This window comes from Mustela putorius, unplaced genomic scaffold (assembly GCF_011764305.1).
Source record: "Mustela putorius furo isolate JIRA1106 unplaced genomic scaffold, ASM1176430v1.1 tig00003858_pilon_pilon_pilon, whole genome shotgun sequence".
Classification (NCBI taxonomy): Eukaryota; Metazoa; Chordata; class Mammalia; order Carnivora; family Mustelidae; genus Mustela; species Mustela putorius.
This window is the reverse complement of record NW_025422010.1, coordinates 3,151,963-3,175,000: the sequence shown is the minus strand read 5'-3', so window position 1 is coordinate 3,175,000 and position 23,038 is coordinate 3,151,963. Positions and strand designations below refer to the sequence as shown.

Sequence of the window (23,038 nt, the reverse complement as noted above, 5' to 3'; positions counted from 1 at the left end):
ACCTTGTAATCACCCCCGGATGGGACGTTCAGTAAAGGCAAGGTGTCTGCGGGTTCCATTCATCTGTGTTCGCCCAGCATCGTCATGGCACACAGTAGGCTCTTCATACGTGGGGGCAGGGGGAGCGCCCCGCCTGCCCCTCCCCCGCTCCAGGAAGTGCGGGGGCTCCAGCCGCCCGGCGGGCCGCGATGCATTCTGGGAAAGCAGCAGCACCAGATCCAAGATGGCGGCCAGCAGGAGGCTGATGAAGGTAAAAGCCATTCTCCGGCGCCGGCCGGGTGGGGGGGGCGGCGTCCCGGGCCGGGGGTCCCCGCGGCGGGCGGGACTCCTCGGGGCGTCGCCGCTCGGTCTCCCGTCCCTGTGTGGCCCCACCGCCCCTCTGACCGTACACAGGCATAAGGAGGTAACGGGGCCGCCTAGGCCGCAGCCTGGGCGGGAGCGCCAGGCCGCGCTGGGAGCTGCCGCTGGCCCCTCCGCCCGGTCCGGGGCGTTCACGTCGCCCTCTGCCCGGAACCCGGCCAGGTCCTTCTCGCGGTCCTTCCCCCGGACCGGGGGCGGCGTTGATGTGGGGACCCCGCCGGGAGGTCCCGAACCGGGCGCCCGCGGGGAAGGCCCGAGCGCCGGAGCTCCGACCGGGAGCCCGCGCCGCGGAGTCGCCCCGCCCTGGGCCGCAGCGCGCCGGGTTTAGAGCTCCGGAGGCTAGGAGGTTGGGAGGCTCGGGTTGGGGAAGGAAGGAGGAGGCCAGGCGACAAAAGTTAGGTCAGTTTGTTGGTGGGTCGTTTGAAATTGCTCTGGGTCCTAGCAAACTGTCGCCTTGTGACTGCAGAGTCACACAGCCGGCAAGTTCCAACTCCAGGAAGGCGTGGGGTCGGCCGCATTCGCGGCGCTGTTCTCTTTCCCCGTTTCCTTTTCAACCTACCACTTAAAATCATCGGGATCTTCTTTCCCTGCCGAAGCAAAAGTGCCATTTTGGGGGGTGGTTTAGGGGTTGGCTTTAGTCGTTCGAACCCAAATCGGCCAAAGTTTATAAAAATAACTTGGTACTTTGTATCTTGCATGCAGCGGGGTGCCTTTTTGCTAAGTGGCTCCTTTGGTGGGGAATACAGATGCTAAACTGGCTTAGTTCTCTCCGGAGTATGTTTGCCGGCGTCCTCCGGAGCCGACCTCGCCAAGACTTGTGAGTCCGCGCCCGGATAGTGCTGCCGGGTTGCACGGGGCCGGAAATAAAAAGACCTAGGAGCTGATTTCCTGAGAGGAGATAAAAAGCTGGGGTTCCTCTTGGGTAGAGCAGTGCTCGGTGGAACTAGACATTGAACTTGGAGTCACAGCCTTTGGGCCCTCCCTCCCTGGGAACGTTTCCTTTCTTTTGTTCACTAAGGGCTGGGAACGACATTTAACTTCATAAAAGTGGATCGGAAGTGGGCACAAAAGAACAGTCAGCAGATTCCAGACTTTTCCTCATCTTTTTTCTGTCGAAGACACCACCATTTACCCACCAGTCATCCAGATGAGAGGACTGTTATTCACTTAGTTCCCTACCCTACTGCAGTCACCCATTAAGACTTGGGGATTTTACTTTAGAGGGAGTTCTGGAGTGTGCTTTCCTTCCTAATCTTAACGCAATTACCAGAATCCATACTCTCATCTCTCAGATGCCTTTCCAAGTCCATACTCTTCTTTGACTCCACTTCTTGGACACCAAAGTTCTTCTTCTAAAGCAAATATTTAATCCTTTCGCTCCTATTGAAACCTTTGTGATCTTATTGTCCTCAGCAATTAATCCTAACTTGTTATTTGTCGCAAAAGACCCTCCTTAGGCTGGCAGAAATCTGTTTAGCCTCCCCTCCAGTCCCTTACTTTCCCACTACCCTTGCAAATCATAGTAGCTACTTTTTTTTTTAAGCTGTTACTTTATGCAGCCCTGTACTTCACATTCATAATCATGTTTAATCATCCTTGAAAAGTAAACATTCCCATTTTGTAGGTGGTAAAATGGAATGCTGAGAGATTGGTTGGGTTGCCTCAGTTTTTCTAGTTTGGGAGGGTAAGCTGTAATCTCACATCTGTTTGACTCCAGAGCCCCCTGCTCTTCCTCAGTCAGTCACTATGTGGTGTTCCTTTGTACTTGCTGTTTGGTCTTCGAGAAAGGCTGCCTTTCCCTTGCTTCTCTTTTCCAGGGAAATCCTAGGTTCAGTTCCAATGCCAGCTACTCTGTCAGGCCTTTGCCCCCATCCCTTTCAGAATAAGTTGTTCCTTTTTTTTGTGACCACAGCACTTTATGTTTCTCTTTAAGATTTTGTCCCAATCAGATTTGTGTTAGACTTGCATTTCCTACTGGGTTTTGAGTTCTTCAAGGACAGGAATCTTGACCTAATTCATCCTTGCAGGGTATCCCCTAGTCTACCCCAGTTGACCTAGTTGGGGCTCCCAGGCTTCCAAGGTTCTGAGAAGGGGAATTAACTGGTTTTTAGATTATTTTTGTATTTCCAAAAAATTGGAGCTTAGAGAAAATGTGTAACGGTAACTGAGTGCTTTTTTTTTTTTTTAAGGTTTTATTTATTTATTTGACAGAGATCACAAGTAGGCAGAGAGGCAGGCAGAGAGAGAAAGGAGGAAGCAGGCTCTCCACAGAGCAAAGAGCCCAATGCGGGGCTCAATCCCAGGACCCTGGGATCATGACCCGAGCAAGCGGAAGGCAGAGGCTTTAACCCACTGAGCCACCCAGGCGCCCCTAACTGAGTGCTTTTAAGTGCTAGGTCATTTACATTAATTCTTTTCAATAACTCTTAGAATTAGCATATTGCTGTCTTTATTTTACAAGTGAGAGAATTGTGAGGCTTTGATAGGTTGAGTGTTACCTAAGGGGAGTTGCTATCTGACCAGGGTGGGAAGAGGTAAGATGTTAAATCTCCCTACCTTCAAATCCCAAGGTCCATGTCTTTTTCTTACTCCAAGGGTACCTGGAAGACTATATAGTTTCTTGAGTTGTGGATGGAAATTCTTTTCAATTCAGTAGAGGAATGCTGGTTACATGATGCAGGTCATTGGCTCTGAGGGTCAGAGTTTAAAATGTTTAGTTTAAGAAAAAACAAAACCCAAATTATTGTTGCATGTCGATAAATACATGGAAATAAAATAGGCGTTTTCGATGATGAAAAAAACATGTTGAAAAATCAAATGAATTACATCTTAAAGAACTTTAGATTTCTTCAAAAACTATTATCCAGGACACTCACAAAGATTTCTTTGTAACAATGAACTGTCTGCAGATAGTATAAGATACATTATTAAAAGTAGACTGATTTGCATATATTGGGCTGAGAAGTTATTTTAGGCAAGGTGAGTATGATCAAGTCTTTAACTTAAAAATCATTTTCTGGGTGCCCGGGTGGCTTACTTAGTTGGTTAGGCTTCTGTCTTTCGTGCTTTTCGTGGTCCCAGGGTCCTGGGAGTCTCATGTCTGGCTTCTTGCTCACCTGGGAGTCTGCTGCTCCCTCTGTCCCTTCCCCACTCTCTCTCTCAAAAATAAATAAACAGGATGCCTGGGTGGCTCAGTGGGTTAAAGCCTCTGCCTTCAGCTTGGGTCATGATCCCAGGATCCTGGGATTGAGTTCCACATCGGGGCTCTCTGCTCTGCAGGGAGTCTACTTCCCTCTCTCTTGTTCTCTGCCTGACTCTCTTCCTACTTTTGATTTCTGTCAAATAAATAAGTAAAATCTTTAAAAAATAAATAAGTAAACAAACAAAAAAATACAGGGCGTCTGGGTGACTCAGATGATTAATCCTGCCTTTGGTTCAGCTCATGATCCCAGGATCCTGGGATCAGGTCTGGTATTGGGCTCCCTGCTTGGCGGGGAGCCTGCTTCTCCCTCTCCCTCTGCTGCTCCCTCTGCTTGTACTCTCTCTCTATCAAATAAACAAAATCTTAAAAAAAAAAAAAAACACACTTGCCAAAAGGATTAGCCTTTTTCAGAACACTTTTTAGGAATTACAATGTTAATAAAACATTAAATACATTTTAATTTGCAAGCAGCAAATTCAGCATTGATGGCAACAATGTGAATGTAACCATTGCTTCTATCAGGAAGGGAAATAGCTACAAAAGTGAAACCTGTAGGTGTGGTTGAGGAAATTGATGCAGTCTGATCAATTCTTTTCAGCCTCTGAATTGCACACATCTCCCCTAAGGGCCCTCCAGCTAAGTTTCTCCCCACAAGGGCTCTTCTGTAGATTTAAGATTTAAAAAGGGCGGGGTGATATTTTATTAGTTATTATGGTGTAACTGTTGAGATAAGGAATTGAGATTTGTGGCAGCGTTTTAATGCATTTTCAATAATGTTCAGTCGGGGTGCCTTGGTTGCTCATTCGGCATCTGATTAGCGATTTTGGCTCAGGTCATGATCTCATAGGTCATGGGATCATCTCTCTGTGGTGACACCATGCTTAGCAGGGAGTTTGCTTGGGGTTCTCTGCTTCTGCCCCTCCCCCCATTCATTTTCATGTGCACGTGCTTGCTCTCTCTTTCCCTCAAATCTTGCAAAAAAAAATGTTCAGTTAAAACTCTGTATTGGTGTACTTTCTCTCAATCCATAATTACACATGAATAAGTAGGAGGAGTCACTAAATAACAGTTCTTTCCTTGGAATTCATAGGCAATAAACTGGTTTGGTTTTGAATACAAGTTTATGTTCTCTGAAGTTGGGTAATTAACACAACAGAGCAGTGAGCATGTCTGGTAGGTGGGTTGTGTGTGTCAGAAGATGAGAGTTTTCCAGATGATGCTCTGCCAGTATAAATGTCCTAAATCCACAGGGTTTTGGGGAATTCAGAAAAGCATTTTTTTTTTAATCATAAGTGTAAAATCTCAGTAAGTTGGGACGGTTTCAGCTTCCCTTAATGACCCTCATTGTACATTAAAAGAAAATTGGGACAGGCCTTGGGAAAGAGAGTTTACTTAGTTGTTGCAACATTTGCGATTTTTTTTTTTAAAGATTTTATTTATTTATTTGACAGAGAGAGATCACAGTAGACAGAGAGGCAGGCAGAGAGAGAGAGAGGGAAGCAGGCTCCCCGCTGAGCAGAGAGCCCGATGCGGGACTCGATCCCAGGACCCTGAGATCATGACCTGAGCCGAAGGCAGTGGCTTAATCCACTGAGCCACCCAGGCGCCCCTAACATTTGCGATCTTTTCTCAAGGTCCGCACTGAACAAAAATGCTTGTCTCAGGGTACTTGGACCTATTTTGATTTTGTTACAACTCTAACGAGAGTTTGTCACATTAGCATTGTATTGTACCAAGTCAGCTGGTCATATTCCATTGAAAAGTACCACTAAATGTTCAAGAGATATTTCTATTTTCTTTGCTGTAACACTAAGGGATTAAACTTAGAGAACCCAAAAGTGCCTCTCCTGAGCCTGTAGTTTGTATCTAACCACCTTGAGTTTTCCTTTTGAATGGCACATAGACCTGTAGTTGTCCAGGCTCATCCCATGCACCATGCTTCTCCTGTCTTGCCTTCCTTAGTTAATGAGCACCTTGTCTACTCAGTCACCCATGGAAGAACCTGGGGGAGCCCACCTCACCCCCTCTTCCCTCATCTAGCCACTTGCCAGATTCTGCTGAAGTAGGCCTTTATCTTTGGTCTCTGTGTGTCTTTTCTCCATACGCACAGGCTGCTCACCTGTGAGAGCTTTTGCCTCCAGGTTTCCTCTAGCCAGTCTTGTCCTGTTAGATAAACCTAACCCTCACCTCAGTGAAAAATGGGGGAGGAAAGGGTGTTTCATTCGGGGCAAAGCTATTGAGAGGAAGAATACGGTGTACTGGTTAAGAGCTTCTGGAGGGGTGCCTGGGTGGCTAAATTGGTTAGGTGTCTGCCTTTGGCTCAGGTCATGATCCCAGGGTCTTGGAATCGAGTCCTGCATTGGGCTCCCAGCTCAGTGGGGAGCCTGCTTCTCTCTCTCCCTCGCCTCCTGTTCCCCCTGATTGTGTTCTCCTGCTCTCTCTGCCAAATAAATAAGTTAAAAAACCTTTTTTTTTTAAAAAAAAGATTTTATTTATTTATTTGACAGAGAGAGATCACAAGTAGACAGAGAGGCAGGCAGAGAGAGAGAGGAGGAAGCAGGTTCCCTGCTGAGCAGAGAGCCTGATGCGGGGCTCGATCCCAGGACCCTGGGATCATGACCTGAGCTGAAGGCAGAGGCTTTAACCCACTGAGCCACCTGGTCGCCGCCCCCCCAAATATATATATATATTTTAAATTTATTTATTTATTTGACAGAGAGAGAGAGGGGGGGATCACAAGTAGGCAGAGAGGCAGGCAGAGAGAGAGGAAGGGAAGCAGGCTCCCTGCTGAGCAGAGAGCCCCATGTGGGACTTGATCCCAGGACCCTGAGATCATGACCTGAGCTGAAGGCAGAGGCTTAACCCACTGAGCCACCCAGGCGCCCCGATATATATATTTTTAAAAGAGCTTCTGGAGGTTGCATATCCTAGGCCTGCCACATCTTAGTGGAGGAACTTGGGCAAGTTACTTGATCTCTGTGTGTTCGTTTACTTCATCTGGTGTGAAAGTGAAATAAATTAGTATGTATCATGTGTTCTGGAGCATGCTTAGCATATCCTAAGTGTGAGGTACGTATAGATTATTATTATTATTATTTTTTTTTTTTTTAAAGATTTTATTTATTTATTTGACAGACAGAGATCACAGGTAGGCAAGAGAGGCAGGCAGGGAGAGAGAGGAGGAAGCAGGCTCCCTGCGGAGCTGAGAGCCCGATGTGGGGCTCGATCCCAGGACCCCGGGATCACGACCTGAGCCGAAGGCAGAGGCTCCAACCTACTGAGCCACCCAGGCGCCCCTAGATTATTATTATTTTTGAGAGTCAGCAAGACACATCCCAGGACAGTGAGGAGAGCACCCTGGCAGGAGGAGAGGGCTCAGTGCTGAACAGGTGGGCTGGGCCAGGTAGGGGTGGCATGCCAGGACACGACCTCACCAGAGGCAGAGCCCATTCTCTTACCCTCCCCTCTCTCCTGCCTCTTGAAGTAACCTGTTCCTTAGGGTTAGCAAGAGGTTTGTTTGTTTGTTTGTTTCTTTCTTTCTTTGTTTTTTTTAAGATTTTATTTATTTATTTGACACACAGAGAGAGATCACAAGTAGGCAGAGTGGCAGGCAGAGGGGGAAGCAGGGTCCTTGTTGAGCAGAGGGCCCAATGCGGGGCTCGACCCCAGAACCCTGAGATCATGATGTGAGCCGAAGGCAGAGGCTTAACCCACTGAGCCACCCAGGCCCCCCAGCAAGAGGTTTCTTGAGACAGCTATGTGAACTTGTGTGTCTTTGTTCAAAAATACATACTTTTTCCAGCAAAATTGAAAAGCTCTTGAATTCAAAATTAGTCTTCCCAGTATCTCAGGATCTCACCCTTGTATTATTTCTTTCTGTCCTGCATGTATTATGCTCAGTGCGATGACTGTCACTGTGTCCAAAGATGAGCCGAGGTGCAGTTCAAGGTGCTGAATGGTGCTGAGCTGGGAGTAGGGGATGGGAATTTGAAGGGAACTCTCTCTCTCTCTCTCTTTTTAAAAGATTTTATTTATTTATTTATTTGACAGAGAGAGAAACAGCGAGAAAGGGAACACAAGCAGGGGGAGTGGGGGAGGAAGAAGCAGGCCTCCTATTGAGCAGGGAGCCGGATGTGGGTCTTGATCTCAGGACCCCGGGATCAAGACCCAAGCTGAAGGCAGACACTTAACAACTGAGCCACCCAGGTGCCCCTCTCTCTCTTTTTTTCTTTTTAAAGAGATTTTATTTATTTAAAAGAGTAAGAGAGGGCAAACATATGTGCAAGGAAAGGGAGAGAAGGGGAGAGAATCTGACACTGGGCCGATCCCACAAACCTGAGATCATGACCTGAGCTGAAATCAAGAGACGGAAGCTCCACCGACGGAGCTGCCCTGAAGGAAACTCTCAAATAAGTAGTTGCAGTCCCAGAAATAATCCTGTTGCTTTTTGTCTTCTGTTTCAGCCCTGAAGCAGAAAGTTAAGGAAGGTTGCTTCTTTCTGGTGGTTGTTCTGTTTTTCCTCCTGGCCCTTTGTGCAGTCTGTTTAAAATTCCAGAGCTTAAAGAGGTCCCCTTGACAGGCTTGGGGGGCACCACTCACAGGCTTACAGTGGAGCCTGGCACACTCACTGCCCAGGCCTCCCTGCTCTTAGGGTCTTCCCATAGCAGCTTTTTTTTTTTTTAAGATTTTATTTACTTATTTATTTGACAGAGGAAGAGACAGCAAGAGAGGGGACAACACAAGCAGGGGTGGTGGGAGAGGGAGAGGCAGGCTTCCCGCTGAGCAGGGAGCCCGATGTAGGGCTCTCAGTCCCAGCACCCCAGGATCACAACCCAAGCTGAATACAGACGCCCAACAACTGAGCCACCCAGACACCCCTGATTTTTTTTTTTTTTTAAGATTTTATTTATTTGACAGAGAGAGAGATCACAAGTAGGCAGAGGAGCAGGCCGAGAGAGAGGAAGGAAGCAGGCTCCCTGCTGAGCAGAGAGTCCGATGCAGGGCTTGATCCCAGGACCCTAAGATCACAACCCGAGCCGAAGGCAGAGGCTTAACCCACTGAGCCACCCAGCCACCCCTGCTTTTGGTTTTTAAGGAAGGAGGGACATGGTGGATAGGAGGAGAATTCATTTCAGGTTAGGTGGTGGTTTGGGTTTGTTCAATTTTTTTTGTTTGTTTTTAAGGTTTTGTTTATCCACTTGACAGGTCACAAGCAGGGGGAGCGGCAGACAGAGGGAGAAGGAGAAGCAGCCTCCCCACTGAGCAGGGAGCCTGAAGTGGGGCTCGATCCCAGGACTCTGGGATCATGACCTGAGCTGGAGACAGATGCTTAACCAACTGAGCCACCCGGGTGTCCCGGTTTTGTTCAGTTTTTAATATTTTTGGATCAGTGTTGATGATTGTTTTCTGTACTTCATCATCTTGTCAGATTTTGTTTCTACTTCTTTACCAGCACAGTTCAGCAGAGGAGTGAAATACTATTTTGACAGTCCGTGGCCCAGCAGGCACATTTGCCAGCATAGCAGTCAGTAATGTCAAATCCAGTGCTCATGGTGGTGCTCTGTCTTTCTGAGAGGGGATGCTGCCTGACTCTGTCACAGAATTGGAGAATGGGTACAACTCAGAAGTTGAACAGCCTCTGAGTCCCTTCTGACATGATTTGTAAAATATCTGCTTCATACTAGTGTACCTCTTATTAAGAAAACTCAGCACAGGAAAGCTAACCTTACAGAAGGAGACCTGCCAGGTATTTTACACACGGGATTCTCATTCCAGTCACTCGTGCTGGGGCTCTGGACTTTGGAGTGTGTGGCATAGGTCAAGAATGCCAGGTACAACCATGTTCAGATGGGGACAGAAACCTATTCCAGGGGCACGGTACATCCAGAAGCGGACTGTGTGTGGAGCTGACATCAGAGCCCACTCAGCTGGGGCCCCAGCCACGCTCACCTGGAGGTGTGTGGGCAGTGCGTTCCTATAAGCCTGTTCTGAATGTTCTTTTCAGAATGTCCTCTTAGAATGACCTCTTGACAGTGGCCCACCGCTCTAGTGGTGCTGTGGTTGAATGATAGGGACGCGAGTTTTGATCTTCACTTCTACCACGGACTTGTTTCTGTCATCACCTTGAGCCTCAGTGTGCTGATTCTGCAACAGGGTAATGAAACAGCTTTGTAGTTTCATTTCATGTAGTTTCATGACTACTTTGTAGAGTTATGATAGGAGTAGAGCACGTTAGTTGTCATAATAACTAAGTATAAGATGGAGTACTGCTGACCCATGCAAGGGTTCATGTGTTGCTTTGGGTTCCACCTCCTTTGCTGAGTATTCGTTGAAGTAAGAGAATCATATTTGGGGGGTTTTGAAACTTTATGTTTAGATGTAAAGTATTTTGAACTTAATATTAACGTCATGATTTAGCGTCATTGCCTCTGGTTGCTTTGTGCAAGCTTGGAAAGCACATTTCTGTCAAAAGTAGTTACTTGGCTCCCATGACACAAAAAAGCAGGAAGTTTTTTTTTTTTTCCAAATTATTAATGTCCTACCATTTGTGGAGCTGGTACTTGAGAGTGATGCTGTACTTAGATTTAAGGCAGGTTTGTGTAACTTTCCCTTAGACATCCAGCTCCATCTGCCCGGTTTCATTTTACCTGGACAAGAGGAGCCTAGAAACATTCCTTGCACAGCATACACACTTAAGGGCCAGCTGTGAAGGGTTAGGGCAGTATCTGTCTCTAAGCTGTATCTCTTCATGTCTTTGTCATTGTAACTTTGGGCGAGTGCTATTCCAGAGCAGGCAAGCCCTCCCAGGATCCTGCTTAGGAAATAGGAGGCCCTGCGTTGCCTGTTTGCAGTGAAGGCTTGGCCACCCTCACCCACTGCTTTGTGTGGCTGAGAGATTCTACTCGGTCTCCAGTCCTGGCCTTACCCTGTAAAAGGCCTGTGACTTGGGCATCTCTGAACATCAGCTTTATGAGCTGTAAGGTGAAGCTAATACGCCTGACGTGCCTTCCTCCAAGGGATGTTGTGAGCTTCTAGTCCCTATTCTATGTGCTGTTCATTGTAAATACTGCTGAGTGTTGTAACCAACCACCGCTCAGGCTTCTCTGTCAGGGTCTTCCTCTGGCCTTTCACATGGCTGCTTTGGGTGTGGATCTCCTACTTGGAAGGCACACATCTTCTGGAGCATCTTTGTTTTTGGAGATTACCTCCAGAAACACCTTGCTTTCCTAAAAGACCACCTCTTCCCTAGCATCTCTCCCTTTCTCTATGGTATTTTATCATTCTGTTTTTCACATTTAAAAAAAAAAGATTTTATTTATTTGACAGAGATCACAAGTAGGCAGAGAGGCAGGCAGAGAGAGAGGAGGAAGCAGGTTCCTCGCTGAGCAGAGAGCCCGATGAGGGGCTTGGTCCCAGACCCTGAGATCATGACCCGAGCCGAAGGCAGAGACTTGAACCCACTGAGCCACCCAGGCACCCCAACACATTCCTGTTTTTTGTTGGGATTTTGAAGGGGATGATGACACTAAGCTGTTGCCCTACAAAGGGGAGTGTGGTGGTGATGTATTCTTAGCAACCCCTCTGCCTGTGTTTCTTTTTCCGTTTCCTTTTCTTTTCCCTTTCCTTTTCTTTCTTTTATTGAGATAAGTTGATCAGTTCATTTCTGGAAAAGCTTTGTGCCAACAACTATAAACATATTCCTTCTTTCTTTCATTTCCTTTCCTTTCTTTCACATGACAAACTTATTTTTTTTTTTTTTTTTTTTTTTTTTTTTTTTTTAATTTAATTTATTTATTTATTTGACAGACAGAGATCACAAGTAGTGATTTATGCTGAGCAGAGAGCCCCATGGGGCTGGGACCCTCAGTCATGTTAAGCTGAAGGCAGAGGCTTTAGCCCACTGAGCCACCCAGGTGCCCCGACAAACTTATTTTTTAAGGTGATTTATTTGGGCACCTGGGTGGCTCAGTCAGTTAAGCATCTGTGTTTGGCTCAGGTCATGCCTGGGATCGAGCCCTGCATTGGGCTCCCTGCTCGGTGGAGAGCCTGCTTCTCCTTCTGTCGCTCCTGTTTGTGTCCTGCACATGCTTGCTGTGTTGCATGCGCATGCATGCTGTCAAATAAATAAATAAATATTTTAAAAAACGTATTTATTTGAGAGAGAGGCATGCACACACACAAGCAGGGTAGAGGGGCAGAGAGCTGAGGGGAGAGCTGAAGGCAGATGCTTAACCGATTGAGCCACCCAGGCGCCTCCACAGTCATTTCTAATTTAAGATCCTTTGAGTTCTGGTCATAGGCTGTTAACGCCATATCGGGTCTATTCCCTGTTATGTAGAGGAGGGAATATGTGTTGGTGCCTCAACACTGTCTTGGATTTTAAGAACTACTGTGATATAATTATGGAAGGGAATGAAACTAACATTAATTGAATATCTACGAGGGGTGCTAAGTGTTAAGCACTACAGTGTTTTTTGTAATTCTCAGTAGAGCCCTATGAATTTGGTTTCCTGTTTTTCAGATGAGACTACTGGAAGGCTGGGAGCTTCAGGGGGAATGAAGGGTGGGCAGGGGCTTAAGCTCAGGCCTGTCCAGCTCCAGGGGCTTCTGCTCTTTCTAGTCCAATGACAGTTTGACAGCTGTTGAAGCAACTGCTTGTCAAATCAAAACATTGTTTCTCTGTATAATATATAAAAGTAGTGCTGAAGAGAATGGTTGGGGATTGCAATATACTGAATTTTTTGTCTATAGGAAGCTTCAGAACAGAGAACAGTAAAGTAACCAATGTAAGTCATAGTAAGCATTCATTTTTTTTAAAAAAAGTTAGAAAGATTTCCAGGTTTCTGTTACCACAGACTTGTTGCAGTAAAAAGGATTCCTTACACTGCTTCTGTGTGCCTGGCTCAGTGGGAGGTGTTAGCTCTTTTAGGAGCTTATTTCTAGTCATGGAAATGACACTGAATTAATCAGAGCCTCAGTTATCTTCCTTTGTAAAAGACGGGATTGGATAAGCATGGTGTTTTTTTTGTTTTGTTTTTTGTTTTTTTTTTAAGATTTTATTTATTTATTTGGGGGAGAGAGAGAGAGATCATGAGCAGGAGAAGGGTAGAGGGATAAGCCGACTCCCCAGTGATCAGGGAGCTCAATGTGGGGACTCTGTGGGACTGGATCCCAGCACTCCAGAATTATAACCTGAGCCGAAGGCAGATGCTTAACCAACAGAGTCCAGGAGCACCGGGTATGGTGGTTCTTAAACGGGCGTGCACCTCAGTGTTACTGGGGGACTTCTTGGCACAAGTGCCCAGCCTTGTTCTGGAGATTCTGATCCTGCAGTTCTAGAATGAGGCCTAGGCATGATTCAGGCTTTCTCCCTCCACCCTCCTTCTCTGTCCCATCTCTCTGCATATGAGTATTAAATAACTCTCCTGGGGCCTTTGGGTGCCGCCTGATTGAGAGTCCCCCAGTGTTAGTTAACACTTGAGCCAGATTTGGCTCCCAGTTGCTTCCCAAACATACCCGGTGATTTCTTCCTTCTGGGGCTTTGCATACATTTCTAACACATGGACACACCTGTTCCCTTCTCTGCAATGGTTTGGTTTTTTCCCCCATTCTCCAGGGCCTGACCGCTTCCCTTCCATGAACTGATTACCCTCTGCTGTTGCCTGCTTGGGCCTCCCTTGCTCTGACCTCCAGGTTACTAGAGTAGTACTTATCTGCTCTTCTAACCTCATCTCAACAGCCAAGAAGATGGCACTCAGCTTTACTTTTTGTGTGCTTTCGGGGTACAGTATGCTCTTTTCCAGTCAACAGATAAGAAATTACAGGATGCTATCGAATATGCTTTTTAAAACTATATAAGCACCCCCTACCTTGTGACTTGCTGTCCATAGCACTGATTTGACATCTGAAGCAGCCCTGGCTTTCACAGCTGATTTTTCCTCTGTATTTCTGTCTGGATTTCTTTCTTTTTTTTTTAAGATTTTATTTATTTGACAGAGATCACAAGTCGGCAGAGAGGCAGTCAGAGAGAGAGAGGGGAAAGCAGGCTCCCTGCTGAGCAGAGAGCCCGATGTGGGGCTCGATCCCTGGACCTTGAGATCATGACCTGAGCCGAAGGCAGAGGCTTTAACCCACTGAGTCACCCAGGTGCCCCCCGTATGGATTTCTTAAAGAGGACCATGGTCACAAGCTAGTTTTGAATCACTGGCTTGTGAAGGGTTCTCAGGTCCTGTGTGAGGGTTGTTTGGGAAGATTTTGAATGGTTGTTTGGGAAGATTTTGAATGGTTGCCCATCATAGATCTCCAAAGAAGAAAAAAAGACTTCCTTAAATACTTTGCCCAAACTCAGATGCACACACTGTAGTTTTGTGACAGCCCACTGTGTATAGCTGTCTCCTGCTGTCTTTTCCGGGATGAGCTGAAGGTTCTGTGGGATGTGGAGTAGCCCGCTCCTGCTGGGGTCAGGGTTGTCTCCTGTTAGTTTCTCGGAGCTATTAATCTGTGGTCTGTTTCTGGAGCTTGCCGCACCCTGGCCTGGGATGGGCATCAAGCTCTCTGGGCAGAGTCTAGGCAGTGGGCTTTTCCCCTTTTGAAGAGCTGGGCAGCATGCCCATGCTCTTTTGGCATCCCTCAGTACATTGAGATCCACCTCTGGGATCAGAAATGGACTTCATTTGGAGAAGCACTGCTCTCTTTCTCCTTTACCAATTGCCATGGCTGGGAAGCCTGCTCTTCCCTACCAGGAGGAGTGAGCTAGTTGGCTTGTTCTGCTTTCCCTCGTGCTCTTCTTTTGGGTTGTCAGTATTTGGGTTGTCCTGGCTGATCCAGGACAGCTTCTTGCAGAACTGAAACAAACCTTTGTGGGCTTATTTTGTAAGCTCCTGTCGTTCTTGGCTTTGGTCTTCCTGACTCTGTTCTGGAGCTGGGTCCCTCTGTTTTCCTTTGTTAGGTCCCTTTTTTCCCATCATTTATAATAGTACCCTTTTGAATTTGAACTCTGAACTTACATTGGTCTCTTTAAATTCCTTCTCCAGAGGCGTCTGGGTGGCTCAGTTGGTTAAAGCCTCTGCCTTCGGCTCGGGTCATGATCTCAGGGTCCTGGGATGGATCCCTGCATTGGGCTCTCTGCTCAGCAAGGAGCCTGCTTCCCTTCCTCTCTATCTGCCTGCCTCTCTGCCTACTTGTGATCTCTGTCTGTCTAGTGAATAAATAAAATCTTTAAAAAACAATAATAAATTCCTTCTCCAGTTCTTCCTTCTCAGGTTCATGCTGAGTTATAGGAGTGCACTTTTGCTTGAGTCATCTTGCCTTTTCGAGTCTCAGACCTTTGTATGAATCTCTTTTCTCTGAATGACTTGAATCCATTTTTTCAAGTTGTTCTCCTTGGTGGAGGTGTGGTTGGCATTGTGGGCCGAATAGTTCTTGACTGGAGGGCCTGCTTGTGCAATGCAAGACTTTTAGCATCCTGGCCTCTGACGGTGCCAGGGGTTCTCAGCAGCTGGGCCTCTAGAGGATGTTGGGAAATTGGGGTGGGGTTTGGTGTCACAATGCTTGGCATGTAATGGGCAGGGCTCGGGATGCTCAAGTGCAAAGTCCTGCCGGGATGGTGGCACCACCCTGTTGAGAAAGGCTCTCCTAGGGCTGCCCAGCATTCCCTGGAGATTTATAGGGCTTGCTAGCTTGTTTGTTTGACTTGGTTTCTCTCACTTCTGCCTTGTTGTAATCACTTCTTCCTTGTTGGTTAGAATTATGCAAAGGAGGTTGCCTCTTCCGCTCTTTGGCAAGCTTAACTTGACAGCAAGGTAAATTGATAGTTTATCTGATGACCAGCAATTGATAACCAAGCGTTGGAGTCCTTGAGCCTCCCAGTTCTGCCAACAGTTGTGTCACCTTTCCTCTCTGGCAGAGGGTAGGAGGAATGGCATCCTCTACCTCAGTATGGCTTTTATCTTTGTGCATGTATCTCTCTCTCTTTTTAAGTAGGCTCCATGGCCAGTGTGGGGCTTGAATTCATGACCCTGAGTTTGAATCATGTACCGACGGAGCCAGCTGGAGACCCCAATGTTCATGTGTCTCTTGGTTTCAGAGCACCAGTAGGTGCCCTCTCTGTACTCCTGCCCATGGTGCCCACTCCTTCCTCCCTTTTTCTTGAGCAAGGTGCAGGTTTTCACTCACAGTTTATACTGGAGTCTCATCTTGCCATATTTTTGTAATTCTTTTGAAATTTACCTTCTTGGGTTTATTACTGATACATCCTGTTGTTAGTATGTGGATTTCTGAAGCCATAGATTATATGTACAGATTATTTTAAAACTAATTTTCTCTCATGAAAAGTGAATATGATCTCATTGGTTGTCCAGTTTCAGAGCTCTCTCTGGAATTGTTTTCCTGACTACTTTTGGTTTAAAACATTTCTGATAGCTTGGTAGGATTTGTGTCTAACTGGGAATCTTTTTCTAGTATCTTGCATCAGGGACCAGAAGATCAAATACATGGAGAGCCTTTTCTATCCCAGAGTCTTTTTTTCCTCCCTAATACCCAGCTTCCTGTCCCTTCACTATCCTGGTAATTAAGCAAGTATTTGAGCATGACCATGAGCTCCTGGGGCTTTTAGATCTCTGCCTTCAAGCTTGCCTTCATGGAACTTACATACTGTTCGGGAGTGGGGACAGAGTGGTCGTAGAGTGAAATTTATTTATTCCCCATCCTGAAGGCTTCTTTGTCCCCAGGGGAGCATTTCTGATGAGTCCTGGGCACTAGCAGGAGGACCAGATGGCAGTTGGCAGGTTGAGTGGTCTCTCAGGTTCCACGCTCTCCTTCCTCCAGGCTCAGGAAGAGGGGCGGGACCATGCCTTCTCCACTGCAGGGGCCACAGCCACTGCAACTAGCTTCCTCACGGAAGCTGAGTGTTGCTTAGAAATGGAGCTCCTCTCCCAGTGACAGTGGCTCTCTCCTCTCACTGTGGAGCTTGTTAAAAATCCCCCATTTCAGACTCCACCCCACAGTTGCTGGACCAGAATTTCCAGGGCTGGGGCCTAAGCCCAGATGGTTGTGGTGGGCAGCTAGGGTTGACAAGCGGCAGCAGCACCCTGTGGGAAGAAACTTGGTCGGGCGTGTCGCCTGCCGTGAAGCACCGGCATGTCCCAGCTGTCTGTTCTGCGTGTTCATTTGATACCCTTCTCAGCCCACTCCATGCCGGGCAAACCACACATCCTCCAACTTAGAACCTGTGACAGTGGCTCAGTTCTCACTTCGTCTGGAATTGTTTCCCCACGGGGCCTTGTAAACTGTTGCTGGTGTAGTGGGAATGTGGAGTGCAAAGGATCTTTTGGGCTTGAAGTAGAGGCTGGTTCAGAGCTTCTGTGCCGTTGTGGGCCATCACATCACACAAGGAGGGGCTTCCCAGTTGCAAAAGGGTGCATGGGCTGGACCAACAAGGAGGAAGCCAGGGCCCTTGAGGAAGCTGTCCTGCCTCCTCAGCTGGGTGGTGGTGCTCTAGGGATGCAGAAGAAAGTACCCAGGAGACATGGAGGAGGTTTTTGTACCAGGAACATGAGGCCAGGTTGGGATATTGGAGGAATTGTGTCACTGCAGGTGTCTGAGAATGGAGGAATATTGGGAAGGTGAGCAGGCGGGCGCACCTTGGGTCTTGGGTCATGATGCCTGCTGGAGGTTGACTGGAGTTGTTGGAGAAGCGGTGGTGCACAGTTAAAAAACAAGCGACAGACTATAGCCTAAAGACCTCTCAGGCAGGGCCCTGAAGTAGTTAGTCCCTTGGTCATGCTTTCTGGAGGAAAGGCATTTGCTGCCTAGACTATTTGTATAATAATCCCTCATTTGCAAAGGGTTCTGTTATGTACAACATGGTTTCCCCTTCGTTGTGTTCAGCTCTGGGTCTTACTACCCCTCTTTTGAAGCTGAGGAAACAGAGGGTCAGTGAGAGGCTCCTGTCCCCCTCCCATCCCAGACTAGATAGTTGTTCTCTTCGCCACGTTGTCCCTGCTGACACAGAGTTCTGAAATCACACTTACGCACTGGGTAGAAAACCTGGTGGGTATGCGTTTGCTCCTAGTCTTTGACACCTGACTCATAGCTTAATAAATCTTGGTTGGAAGAAATCAGGTCTGTAGCACCTTCCTTGCACCTCTGCTGTGTGACTGCCCTGTGCAGGGGTCTGAGGGTGTTTAAACAGAGGTCTGGTGACCAGTCCAAAGAGGAGGTGATGTGTCTGCAGAAGACAGTTACTTATCCCACTGAGTTCTGTGGGGTCACTGAAGTGGGGCCTGTCTTGGTCTGGGGCATGGGTTTGAGGGGACCACTGTGGCTCCAGGCCTCTTAACCAGACCAGTCACAGTCTAGTCCACACTCTGCAATTTGGTCATCAGTGGTTTTGGCACTTGGTTTAATTTGAGGGAGTCAGGAGGGATCTTAATGTGTGGTGCTTTCCCCTATTTGACACCCCTTTATGCTTTGTTAATCAACAGGAGCTTGAAGAAATCCGCAAATGTGGAATGAAAAACTTCCGTAACATCCAGGTTGATGAAGCTAATTTATTGACTTGGCAAGGGCTTATTGTTCCTGTGAGTATTGAACACTTCCACTTCTTACCAGATTATTCTTCAAGGTGATGTGTGTGCTGGGCTGACCTCTCTGCTCCCAAGTAGGCTCTTAGGTGAGGCAGCCAAGAGATGTGCAGAAGTGGGCTGTCACTCTAGGATATAATAAGGCAGGGACTTTAACCTCAGGTGCCTGAGTAGAATCCCATCTTTGCACTGGTTTTGTAAGATTCTGGGGGGCCCCAAGTGTTCCACGTCTGTGGTTATTGCCCAGGGAAAGGAGAGTGTTTTTGTGCTCTTCTCTTCCCTGGCTTCTCCATGCCTGGCCCCGTTTGTCCAGACAGGGCTGCCTTCTCTGACCTCTCTTGGGAGATGGTGGCTTTCCCATCTAGATCTTTTCTTTGCTTCCCGGCCGGGTTTTGCATCTGTATGTCTAAGCCTCTGGGCACTTGAGTTCCAAGCTTTATTCCTAGTACCCTCCAATATGTGCCTTCTGTTGGTTTCAAATCCCTTTGTCTAATGGCCTGCCTGGTCCCCTCACCCAGTGTCTTGTTTGGGGCTTCTGCCTCTACTTTCTGACCCCTACAGCTCCTGTTCCCTCTGCCTCACAGACTTCTGCCATCACATCGGCTCAGGCTTGCTCCTAACAGTGGCCTTCCTGTGGCCTTCCTGTCCTCTTGATTTAGTGTCTGCTCTTTGTCCATCCTTTCATCTCCTCACCCCTGAGAGCCTCATCCTGTACTAACTCCAGTTTGCAATCCCAGTTTCTCCCACCCTCCTAGAACCATCTCACAGTGAGCACATGGGTTCCCCTCTGTCCTCAGCACCTCAGCCTCAGCAGCCGTAGAGCCTGCTCGCCTCTCCAGCCTTTGGAGCCCGTGCAGCCTCTGGTTCTGTGACCTTGTACCACTCATTCCTGTCTTGCTGCTGCTTCCTGTGAGCTCTCAGACATGGACCTTGTTTAGTCTCCTGCCTTTCTTTAGTGCTGTTTCTTGGGCCCCTGCTTCATCCAGCATCATAGATGACTAGATTATTACTGTACGTGAAGGAGTCCTGTCCTTGCCTCTGTTCCTGCCCTCTCCCCAGAGCCACACCCTCTGTCCATGAGGTGGCCTCACTTGGACACCGTGTGCCTTCCAGTTTCCCCAGCTCACAACCAGGACTTCATCGCGAGTGCTCCCTTCCTTCCTGTTCTTCAGTCTCCACTGCCTCCTCTTTTCATCCCCACTTTCCCTGTGAGCCTCAGGCCCTTTTCCTGTGCCTGTCCCTGCACTACATTGTTGTGTAGACTCTTTCCTTATGGGCAGATTGGCTACTTTGCCAAAGCAGAACACAGAACATGCTGACTCTAGATGCTTTCTTCTTCTTCTTCTTCTTCTTCTTTTTTTTTTTTAAGATTTTATTTATTTGACAGATAGAGATCACAAGTAGGCAGAGAGGCAGGCAGAGAGAGGAGGGAATGCAGGCTCTCTGCTGAGCAGAGAGCCTGATGCAGGGCTAGATCCCAGGACCCTGGGATCATGACCTTGGCCAAAAGGCTTAACGACTGAACCATCCAGGCGCCCCAGAGGCTTGCTTCTAATGCTGATTATAGGTCATGCCTTTTTAAAAAGTCCTTGCAACTTGAACAGCAGATACTGGATTCATGCTTTATTTTCATGCTTGTTTGAATAATGAAGGAAAGATACACTTTGTAGTGTTTCAGTACACACTCAGAAATTTTAAATGTGGGAGCATCCAATCTGGTTTTGAGGATGAGTGTTTAAGATTTCTCCAGGCTTGCAGATGGTGGGACTCATGGCATCGTGCGTAGGTGGTAGAGGAGCCTCTGGGTGGGAAGGTTCAGCCAGTAACCCCAGGGCTTACCCGCTGTAGAGAATCGTTAGGTGCTAAATGGAAGAGTGGCCAGGACCATCTGTCCTGTCCCTTTTCTAATTGCAGTTTTGTATCCTACTGACATTAGAAGAGTTAATCCATGGATCTGTTCAAAAATGACAGGAATGAATGGGATGGTTTTGACTAGTCAGACTTGGGGCAGTCTCCCCCATGATGTCAGTGGCCTGAGAGTGCAGGTCAGCTCCAAGGGTAGGTGGCTGTCAGCAGTCTTAAACCAGAGCATTTCAAGGCCTCCCTCTGTTGTCATGTTGGCGGAGCCTTTGCAATGGGCTGCGGTTTCATAAGTCCAAGGTGGAGACTGTTGTGGTAGAATGCAGTGTGCTTGAGTCTCTAGGGACTGGCCAGGCCAAAGCCTCACTTTCCATTTAGTGGAAGCTGAGTCCAGAGACAGTAGGCCATAGCTACTGTCTCCCCATTCCATTGCCTCTTCCCATTTCTCTCTTGTGTTCTTACTATGGTCACTGCCCAGGGACCCTGGCTTGGTATAAGGAATGTTTCAAGGAGGCAGTTACGGTGCTCTTGGCAACTGATCCCTCAACGGTCTTCACTAGTACCCTACACCTGGGCCTCCGGTCTTGCTGTACCATAGGGCCCAAGTCAGTGGGGGGAATCTTCACCCCAGACTGACCTGGGGTACACCCAGCTGGGGTGAAGGCAGGGCCAGGCTGGTAAAGGCATAGTAGTCCAGACGCATGCCTTGACCACCAGGTCCTGGTCCTCTAGGAGTGGCTTAGTAAATACTGTAGCTCAGAGAAGGGGCAGACCCAGACTCACCAGAGAGGAAAGATGGGAGTGAACCAGATATGGTGCTTCCTTGAGGCATTTCACTGTTACTAAGGCAGTTCAGGCTTATTCCCTTTAAACTCTTGTTTTTATATAAATTTTTTTCATTTGAAATTCAGAGGTGATAGCTAAGGAAGAAAATGATCTCATAATCCTACCGTGAAGAAATGCAGTAAGTTTTTGGGCACCTGCCCTTCAGGAGCTGGAGGCATGGTGGTGAGCCTTCTTGAATTTCTCACCCAATGAGCACTTTCACTCTTCATCACTATTATTCCTCCTAGCCTTTTTAATGAACCATTTGATAGTTTCATAATTATCACGTATTTCCATCATTTAGTCATTGCCTCGAAACTTTGTGAATGTAACTTTTGATAACTGTACAATATCCCATAATACTTGTGTTATCATTTATTCCATCATTCTTTAATTTTGAATTTTTTTCCATTTTTAAGATAATTTATCCATGAGCATCTGTACGTGAAAATCTTAGCATCTTTGTTTATTTTAGGTTTGATTTTTTATTAAAGTTTTTACTTATTTTTTTAAAGTAATCTCCATACCCAACTTTTTTTTTTTTTTTTAAGGTTTTATTTCTTTATTAGAGAGAGAGAGCACACAAGTAGGCAGAGTGGCAGGAAGAGGGAGAGGAGGAAGCAGGCTCTCTGCTGAGCAGAGAGCCCGATGCAGGGCTTGATCTCAGTACCCTGGAATCGTGACCTGAGCAGAAGGCGGAGGCTTAACCAACTGAGCTACCCAGGTGCCGCATACCCACCATTTCTTAAAGTCATCTCCATACCCAACTCAAAACCCTCCTGAGACTGAGAGTCGGATACTCTGCTGACTGAGCCAGGCACCCCGTATTTTATGTTTGATCTTAAGATAGCCGTAGTCTGACTGGGAGGATGAGGGTTATATTATATATATCTATAAGCCAGCTTATTGTCAAGTTATTTCCCAGAAAGTTTGTGCCAGTTTATACTTTACGGACACCGTCTGCCTGTGCTTGTCCTTGTCCGTCGTGGAGGTTTCTGGGTGTTATTAAAGCGGGCTCTGGGGTGCCTGGGTGGCTCAGTGGGTTGGGCTGCTGCCTTCAGCTCAGGTCATGATCTCAGGATCCTGGGATTGAGTCCCGCATCGGGCTCTCTGCTCAGCAGGGAGCCTGCTTCCTCCTCTCTCTCTCTGCCTGCCTCTCTGCCTACTTGTGATCTCTCTCTGTCAAATAAATAAATAAAATCTTAAAAAAAAAAAAAAAAGGCGGGCTCTGAATGGCAGTAGTTCAACCCCCAGGCTCTGCGGTATGATTGCCCCAGGTGAGAACCCTAGTTCTGCCTCTGACTGGTTTGGGGATCTCTGGCAGGTTAAGCAGTTTGTCCTGGTATTCTCACATCTAAAAGGAGTACTCATCTCTCTGATTGTTGTCCAAGTTCAGTAAGTGCGTGTGTGTGTGTGAAGTGCTTAGTCTCACTCTTACTATTAAAGTCTTTGTGGGGCTCCCTGCAAAACTGTTGGTGGTATGTAGCAAAGAGCCTGTAAAGAAAGTATAAGGAAAGAAATCATTGTGCCAGTGTGACAGGTGCAAAGATACTCAATTAGATTTATGTCTTAGTCCCATTCAGGCTGTTACAGAACAAAATACCAAATACTGGTGAGTTTAACTTAACAGAATTTTACTTCTCACAGTTCTGGGACCTGGAAGTGCAAGATCAGAGTGCAGGTCTGGGGAAGGCCTTGTTCTTGGTCACACACTTACCATGTATCCTCCATGTGAGGGAAGGAGCAAGCTAGGTCTCTGGGGCCTGTTAAAAGGTGCCAATTCATTCATGAAGGCCCTTCCCTAGTAATCTAATAGCTCCCTAAAGGCCCCATCTCCTAACACCATCATGTTAGGCATTAAGTTTTCAGTGTATGACTTTTGGGGCTACACAAACATTCAGACCACAGTAATGTGCATTTCTAATTTTGTCATTGTAGTTAAAGGTTTTGTTATTAATTTATTGACTGTTTATATTTTCCATAATCTGTTATCTGAGTTTTAGTATGCTGCTTTGTTGAATTTTAGGAATTCTGTATATTAGTCCTTTGTGTCTAGGAAAAATATTTTTCATCTTATTGTTTTCTTTCCTTCCTTGTTTATTCAAGAATTCTTAACTGGAAAGTTTCTCTTAAAATTTACAAAATTTTTTGTTTCATTTTTTTTTTTTTTAATTTTATTCATTTATTTGACAGAGAGAGAGACCACAAA

General features: G+C 47.0%; 1 protein-coding gene across 2 annotated transcripts in view; it reads left to right on the top strand.

The window, feature by feature from the left end:
• Positions 1–100: 100 nt before the first annotated feature.
• UBE2L3 (ubiquitin conjugating enzyme E2 L3) overlaps positions 101–23,038 on the top strand; it is a 57,251-nt gene continuing 34,313 nt past the window's right edge. Inside the window, exons 1-2 of one of the 2 annotated variants that reach the window (XM_045065269.1) lie at positions 101–250; positions 18,046–18,141. In XM_045065269.1, coding sequence (XP_044921204.1) covers positions 224–250; positions 18,046–18,141 — 123 coding nt within the window. In that variant the 5' untranslated portion in view covers positions 101–223. The remainder of the gene's footprint in view (positions 251–18,045; positions 18,142–23,038) is intronic. The other variant, XM_045065270.1, reaches the window with a different exon arrangement.